Source organism: Sinocyclocheilus grahami, unplaced genomic scaffold (assembly GCF_001515645.1).
Source record: "Sinocyclocheilus grahami isolate Dianchi unplaced genomic scaffold, SAMN03320097.WGS_v1.1 scaffold491.1, whole genome shotgun sequence".
In the NCBI taxonomy this organism is placed as follows: Eukaryota; Metazoa; Chordata; class Actinopteri; order Cypriniformes; family Cyprinidae; genus Sinocyclocheilus; species Sinocyclocheilus grahami.
In genome coordinates this window covers 1012198-1020698 of record NW_015505670.1, presented here as the reverse complement: position 1 = coordinate 1020698, position 8501 = coordinate 1012198, and the positions used below count along the sequence as shown (strand labels likewise).

General features: G+C 40.1%; 2 protein-coding genes across 5 annotated transcripts in view; both read right to left on the bottom strand.

Moving 5' to 3' along the window:
* Positions 1–450: 450 nt before the first annotated feature.
* LOC107554084 (immediate early response gene 2 protein-like) lies at positions 451–1038 on the bottom strand (the record flags this gene model as incomplete). The annotated part of the gene is made up of 1 exon (XM_016236467.1): positions 451–1038. A coding segment is annotated over exon 1 (466 nt), but the record flags the coding sequence as incomplete, so codon positions are not given.
* Positions 1039–4206: 3168 nt separating this feature from the next.
* Positions 4207–8501, bottom strand: part of LOC107554144 (nucleus accumbens-associated protein 1-like) — a 19698-nt gene continuing 15403 nt past the window's right edge. For all 4 annotated transcript variants that reach the window (XM_016236570.1, XM_016236567.1, XM_016236568.1 and 1 more), the window contains exon 6: positions 4207–5571. In XM_016236570.1, coding sequence (XP_016092056.1) covers positions 5264–5571 — 308 coding nt within the window. In that variant the 3' untranslated portion in view covers positions 4207–5263. The remainder of the gene's footprint in view (positions 5572–8501) is intronic.

Below are 8501 nucleotides of genomic sequence, written 5' to 3'. Positions count from 1 at the left end.
GTGGAAAACCCATGATGCGTGGGCTCTCTCGGGCTACTTCCTGTTGCCTTATTCGCTTCAAAAGCTTTCGTCATAGCCAATAAGCTCACACGACACGAGCGCGTCAAGCTTCCTCTGCCCATTTAAGGGTTGGATCCAGCTGTTTTCGCGCAAAACGTGACAGCACCATTTTATCGAACAGATTCCCAGATGTTGTTTAACTGAATGCTGCTTTCCCAAAGGCGTTTCTATTTCTCTAAATTCAGTCCACATTCAGTTGAGCGTTTGGTGGAAGAAACTATTAAATTACAGAGTGAATGTCGAATGTGAGACGAGATATGCTAATGGGCTTCTTTTATTCAAACAACATGGTGTTTTATTAGAGGCAGTGGATCTATTCAAGGCAATTTTATAAAACAAATAAAATGTACAAAAAAAAAAAAGAAAAAAAAAAGGGGGGGCTTAAGTCACCCTCCAAGAACTCCAGCTTGGCTTTTTTGCATGGTAGGAAGTCGGGATCTGTGGCTGTTTTGCTCCGTCGCTTTCTAGAGTGACGGTCCGGTTTGGTTGGATTGCAGTTTTCTTTGTCCACTGTGAGTCTTGCGGGGTCGCGTAGAAGTGAATGACCCTCGAGTCCGGACCTTTGCCCATCCTCGGTAGCCTGTGTCGCTGCCGAGCGCAGAGGTGCTGTCGTGGAGCTCGTTGTGTCCATGGGCTCTTCTGCTTGTGATGTGTTCTCCGTCACACCGTATGTGTCAGATTGCCCCTTTTCCTCGCTGGTCAGTCGGGCAGAGTGGTAGATGTCCCTTGCAGATTTCATGACGAGCGTCAGCAACAGGCTCCGGTGGAGCCGGAGACCACCACGCTGGGTGCGCGAGCTGTACATTTTACTCAACGCCTGGACCATAATCTGCTTGGCCTCTGCTGTGATATCCATTGTTCTTAATTATCCAATTAACTTCGAATCTCTCTTTAAATATACAAACAGTGTTTAGATATTTTCCCCTGAGCTCAGTTTACTTTCACTGTCGTTTCACGCACCGAAGTAAACCTCTGCGTAAAGACAGCGGGCGTTATATAGTTTTGGTGACGTATGCGGTTGTGATTGACATCCGGGCTCCTCCCATGACTTGCGGCTCTTGTTTGAGAAAATAAGTCTGAATGCGTATCATTCTGTTTCTCATGTAATCTGTCAGAGGATTTTTTTTTTTTGATGATGATGATTAGTTACTAAATTAGTCATCAACTGGTTATCACTAGGCTATCGATGACCTTTTAAAAATGGAAAAACTGAAGTAATTCAACGTCAATGTAATAAATTAGTATGACTGTTGTGTTTTATTACAATTTATTTTGAATAATGTTATTTTTAATGAAAATATGTTATGTTATAATCTTACCCGACACAATGACATTTTATTTTGAATACTGTCATTTTTTATATGATATTATATTCGTCCTCAACACACTTTTTTTTAGCCTGGGTTAATAGACACTTTCATTCCCATGGACATTGTTAGCTTACTCGTTCTCTAATGCCCAAATAAGGAACATCCGCTAGTTGGTCCGCTCAGTGGAAAACCCATGATGCGTGGGCTCTCTCGGGCTACTTCCTGTTGCCTTATTCGCTTCAAAAGCTTTCGTCATAGCCAATAAGCTCACACGACACGAGCGCGTCAAGCTTCCTCTGCCCATTTAAGGGTTGGATCCAGCTGTTTTCGCGCAAAACGTGACAGCACCATTTTATCGAACAGATTCCCAGATGTTGTTTAACTGAATGCTGCTTTCCCAAAGGCGTTTCTATTTCTCTAAATTCAGTCCACATTCAGTTGAGCGTTTGGTGGAAGAAACTATTAAATTACAGAGTGAATGTCGAATGTGAGACGAGATATGCTAATGGGCTTCTTTTATTCAAACAACATGGTGTTTTATTAGAGGCAGTGGATCTATTCAAGGCAATTTTATAAAACAAAAAAAATGTAAAAAAAAAAAAAAGAAAAAAAAAGGGGTGCACTCAGACTCAGTTTCTGGATTGCACGTTGTGTTAAAGAAAGGCTGCATAAGCTCCGCACATTTCTCTGTGGTTAGGTCTCAGTAAAGCCCTCAATAACCACCCACGGTCTGCATGATAATACAGAATAGCCTGATAACAATAAGGAAAGAGCTTCAATGAGTTATTTCGAGGTAAGAGTCTAGCTGTAGGAGAAAATCTATATGTCCACTCGGCTCCAGTTTAAATGTAAGTGTGGTGTAGTGTTGGCTGCAGTAAACCTTTGCAAGTCCTGTGGCTTAAAAAAATGACAATTATATTTGACATTTAATACATATTTCCCCAAAATGTAAATTATTCATTTGAATTCTTACTTAATATTGGACTCAGTAAAGACCTCCATTTTTAGTCAGAGGACTCCAGGAAGACTGCAGTTAGAGTGGATCATCTTAAACATACTACTATACTAGCAGTGGTTCTCAACTAGGTGGCCTCACCAGCCTTCCAAGGGCTGCAAGATGCTAAAACACGGCCAAAATTATTTTCTTACTCGGTACATTTCTCTTGCTTTCCAGTACAAATTTCTAAAAATGACATAATATGTATAATGACTATTTACCTCATCCCATTGCCAGATAATTTTTCTTCCAGAAAATAAGACTTATATATTATGTTTATTGTTCTTGCACCATTGCCAGATCTTTTCGCTTCTTGTGTTAAGCAACATTTGGATGTATTTTTCAAGAATTAAAACAAGAATTCAAATCTCGTGTCATTTTGCTTCCCAAGTAACTAATGGTTAGATAGTCGGACTTGTAACCCGAAGGTTGTGGGTTCGAGTCTCAGGTCCGGGAGGAGTGAATATGGCTGCCCACTGCTCCGGGTGTGTGTTCACGGTGTGTGTGTGTGCACTTGGATGGGTTAAATACAAATTCAGAGTATGGGACAACTACTTGGCTACACTTCACTTCGAAATGTTTAAATGTTTTTATTGACATTTCTATTTTTCTTTCTTTCTTTTTACATCTTGAAACAAGTAAAAACATACATAGTAGAATGTAGGACTTGAATTAAAAAAAAAAGGAAAAAAAAGTTGAAATTACTTTAACACACAAAGAGCCAAAGACACAATCCTTTGTTACAAACTTTTATTAAGATATTCAGCTGTATCCTTTGACTTTTCTCTTACTCATTTTTTTTTTTACAGTAGTTAATGTGCAATTACTTTTGATAATATTGGGTCACAGTTAGGGATTCACAAAGTTATTGGCACTTTGAACACAGACAGAATGGAGTGGATGAGCACTGGCGTTACAGGGTCACTGCATGAGCACAGCTGGGTATGGGTTACAACTCATGCTGAGAGTGCACGACTAACAATCAAACTTCATTAGTGCTTCTATGTAATATACAGTATATAGCTTTGTATAGGGATGTAGTCATAGAAAGTGAGACACTGCATCGTAAAAAAAAGGGTTCACAACCAGTTTGTTGTTTTGAGTTTTCAAGCGAGCTGAGGTCATCCCCCATCCTGTCTGTATTTCTCTGTAATTTGTGATAACATGTCCGGACGTCAATTTCTCCGGCTATCGCAGGTTACTTTACCAAAACATTTGCAAAGTTGGGTTATAATCATGATGTAATTTCAGGGAAAGACTGAAAGGAGAGTGTTGGGGTGTGCTGGAAGAGAACGCAACACGCAGAGAAAGAGGTGAGAGTATCTTTATGTGGTATGTCTGTCATTTAGAGTGGAATAGCAGTGCTGCATTCTGGGTAAAGAGGCTTAGGTTGACAAAAAAAACGTAGTGAAAACTGCAAGCTAAAGGAAAACCTGCAAAATACAACCAGCCCATCGCTCCAGAACAGACGGTGTTGCCTTTGCAGAGGAGAGACAGTCAGTTATAAAAAAAAAAAAAAAAATGCCATAACTGGGGGGGGGCTAAAACGGTTTACAGACTAAAAACACTATGTCCTACACAATTTTTCTTTTCTCTTAAAGGGATAGTTTATCCAATTCGGTCATAATTGACTTACCCTCGAATCTTTTCGAACCTGTATGACTTTATTTCTTCTGTGGAACATAGAAGATATTTTTAAAGAACACTTTTACGTGCATACAATGAAAGCCAGGAAAGTCCAAAACAACACTGAATCCCACTGGCCTTTCACGGAATGAAAACAAATAATAAAAACACTTCTTTTGTGTTCACAAAAGAAAGTAAGTCACACAGGTCTGGATCAACACGAGGGTGAGTAAATGATGACAGAATTTTCATTTCTGGATAAACTATCCCTTTAATCGATGAGAGCCGCAAATCGTACATCACTCGTCAAAACGGCCAATCGAATTCAGCTACGGACACGATGGTGACCGAGATACAAGCCAAGCACCAGTCTTTGAAATGTAAGATAATTCTTATGCAAAAATAGTCCTTATTTTTCTCACAATTTCCATTTAAAGCCCAAATAACAAGGTGTCTCTTGAGAAACATTTAAAAAATAAAAATAAAAACACAAAGAGATTTTAAAACAATCCCTCTCTCTTGAGCTCTGAAGGTGCGAGCAGATAAATATATTTTTATCCTTTACAGTCCTTAATCATCTTTCATCAACTATGGATTCACACAGTGGAACAAGTAGAAGGGGAAAGGAGAAAACGGCGACATAAAAAACAAAGAAAGTGGCAGACTAAGATCCCACGTATATTTTGGGAGGAATGGAAGGAGAGGAGGATATCAGATTCTTTCCATTTTAGACAGAACGAGAGACAGAATATGCCACCTACTTCTCTTTCTCCTCTCCTCCCTCACTACTTTCTCCATCTGCTGTTCCTTCAGATCTTATGACAAGCATTTTTCCTGTCTCTCTCCTGGGCCAAATACAATCGGCTAGTCTGACATAGCCAGGTGCTACAAAATCACGAATACATTCAAATTCAGTAGAGTGAGATCAGGGAACCTCGGACCTCCCGTCGCAGTAACTTTTCCTAATTATGCATTCCTATAGCATCAGTGACTAGATTTACTTGCCGAGCGTGGAGGCAAAGGGGATCTTCTGTGCAAAAGAGGGTTATTCAGCAAAAACAAATGATTGAAAAGAAAATGGCGCCCCTGGCTTAAACCCCTTGTGTTCCTCCCGTCACTAGACCGTGCAATCTCCTCCAATCTCCTTCCTGACTCTCCCTTTCCCATCCCAGGCAGAAGCAGCAGAGCCCAGAGTCACGCAGCGGGGTGGGAGGCAGGTAGGAAGTGGGGCACTAGAGGGGATGGGGCAGGGCTTTCCTCGCCGCATCACTCACTGAAACAAAGTGCCGTTGTCTCCGCTCACACCCTGCAGAGACTCGCCCGAGGATCCTCCGGTCTCCACCGAAGCACCGCCCTCCAGGCTCGCCGCCTCGAAGGCAGGCTCACCGCTGAGGCCGTCCGCTTCCATCTTGATGCTGTCGGGGAGGAAATTGGCATAAGCGTCGCCCTCTGCCATCAGTAGCTTCAGCTTGGGGATCCAGCTCTTCCTCACCACGCGCCGAGCGTTAGTGCACATGTCCGCCGCGATGGCGTTCATCTCGCTCTCCTTAAAGCTGGTGGCAAAGTTCTGGCAGTAAACTGTTGACAAAAGGGAAGGAGACATTTCTAAAAGCCAGATCATGCCAAGAACCATAACTATAAAGACAACCTTCAGTGTCCACACCAACATATGATAACTTTGTTTATTATAAGCATGCGCTCAGGTATGCCGCCTGGCACTTTAAATGCCGGGTGGATTCTGATTGGCTGTCAATGTTTTTATCGTTCATAAGCTGGATAAAAAAAATTATTCTGAAAGTGTTTACAACAATATCATTCCTCTTTGTCATTAGCCCCTTTCACACATACAGACTTCACTGGTAAATTACCATTAAGAGATCATGTGTGAACAGGACCTTTTCAAAAATACATGTCAATTCGTTCAGGCAATTTATCGGTATGAGAAGCTGTATCATTACCAGTAAATTACCGGTAATCTGCTCAGTTTGAACACAGAATGAAGATTACTGATATGAGCCCATACAAGTTCAAAATGCGCTGACGTAAGACGTCTAGTCTAGAGGTCTTCTCAGGTCCTAAAATCTGTACCCGACCCGAATCACTTCTTACCCGAACCCGACGTGCATAAATTAATTCTTTTAAAGATCTGATGAAATTAGACCCGAGTCGGACCCGATGGGACGGCATTTATTTTCAAACCCAACTGGACCCGAATGTAAATGGAATTGATGTGTGTATAGCCTGCTGCCACGCAATCAGTAAAGAAAAATCCCGGTGTCCTGCTGACTGATTTGGCCGCTTCTTTAGTACTTTGATTTATTTAATATTTATTTAATTTATTGTTACATTATATTATTGCCTGCCTGATGGATACAAGTTATTTCTGAGTTCGGCTTTCAATTGTGACCAGTGGATTTGAAAAATAAACGTGATAGTTTAATCTAGGGCTGGACAATAATTCAATATCAATATGTATCGCAATATAATTTTTTTCAATAACGGTGATATGATTTTTAAACACATTTCTGATATTTCGATATACATTATCAGTGTTTCCCATACATTGATTTATTTATGGCGTTTGACTTCGTTGAATAAACATGAGCACTGCACATTTCAAAATCATAACACGGCGCGGGTGTTTTATATGAATGTATCTCTGAAGGAAAGGACTGTCTTCAGAAAAGTTTCGATGGCATTTTCATTTTATCTGATAAAGTATCGTTCATGAGTGGAGCTGCTTTGATTACAGCCGTTACTGGAGAAACCGCTAGTTTTATCACTCTAAAAGCGCCTCCTGCTGGCAGAGAATGAGTTTTCATTTTAAATAAGCCCGTCTCCAGCAACATTTCCAGTTTTTGTTGTTGTTCAATGTTTTTGTTTTCTGCATCGGAGCACTTTTCATACCCTTTTTTCTGGCTGAAGCACATTTGTTTCAATCTATAAGAATAATCAGCCTACACTACCAGTCAAAAGTTTTTGAACAGTAATGGTGCGTTCACACCAGATGCGAAGCGAATATGCGCATCGCGCCACTCGCTCTAGATTACTCGCGGCATGTTTTTTGTGTCACTCACGCAAATAAAAACAGCGCGATCAACCATGGTGGAGATAACTACAATCACTAACGTCATGACGTAAAGAATCACTGAATCTGAACCGATTCCTGGAAACGAATTGTTCGAAAGAACCGATTCCTGGTTCCAAATATTAGCAATGTCTAGGAATAAAAAACTAGTCAAACAGCTATATAACACGCGTAGAGTTGTTAAAGTATAATATAATATTACATGTTAAAATCACAGATTACTGAGTTTTACACAAAAAATGAGCACTGTTCGTTGCTTGCATTTTTTCGTATACCTAGTAATCAGTGTGTATTTGTATATATCATGTCCAGAATTCAGCATGGAAGACTAATGGTGCGTTCACACCAAATGCGAATTTAATTATTCGCGCGAGTAGATTACCAGACGCGAAGCGAATATGCGCATCGCGCCACTCGCTCTAGATTACTCGCGGCATGTTTTTTGTGTCACTCACGCAAATAAAAACAGCGCGATCAACCATGGTGGAGATAACTACAATCACTATTTTGTACCTGTTGTCAAAAAGTCCCAAATACAATGGAAAGCCAAACGCCGACGTGTCTGGGTTCACAGCACCATCCAGAGGAGGATGAATAACGTTAGGATCCTGCATTAATGTGTGTTACATTTTACTACTGTATATATACACTGATATTACTATTATTTTTATTATTGATAGCAGCATCTCTGTAGCCATGCTAATAAAATACAACTACCACTACAACTGATTTTAATTGTTTTCTATGCTCCAGACCTATATAATAACAGACGGCTGCAATAATGCTCTCTTCTATTGTCTGATTCAACCAGACGTGCCTATAAGCTCTTCGCTGATTGGCTTGCGCGGGAACGTGTCAGGCGAATTTTCCGCTCAAATCGAAATTTAACTTGCGCGAAAGACGCGATTGAGGCGATTATCTCGCGTTCGCGGCAAACGCGTTGCGCATTTCGCGTCACCTGGCGCGAATTCGCCTCTATTCGCGTGTTTGCATTGACTTTGTATGTAATCTACTCGCGCGAATAATTAAAATCGCGTTTGGTGTGAACACACTAAGATTTTTAATGTTGTTTATTTTTTTTAAAGAATTCTCTTCTGCTCACCAAGACTGCATTTATTTGATCCAAAGTACAGCAAAAACAGTAAAATGTTGAAATATTTTTACTATTTAAAATTACTTTCTATTTGAATAGATTTTAAAATGTAATTTATTCCTGTGATCATACATAGCTAAATTTTCAGCATCGTTACTCCAGTCTTCAGTGTCACATGATCCAGAAATCATTCTAATATGCTGATTTGCTGATTATCAATATTTAAAACATTTGAGTAAATTTTTTTTTAGGATTCTTTGATGAATAGAAAGATCCAAAGATCAGCATTTATCTGAAATAAAAAGCTTTTGTAACATTATACACTAT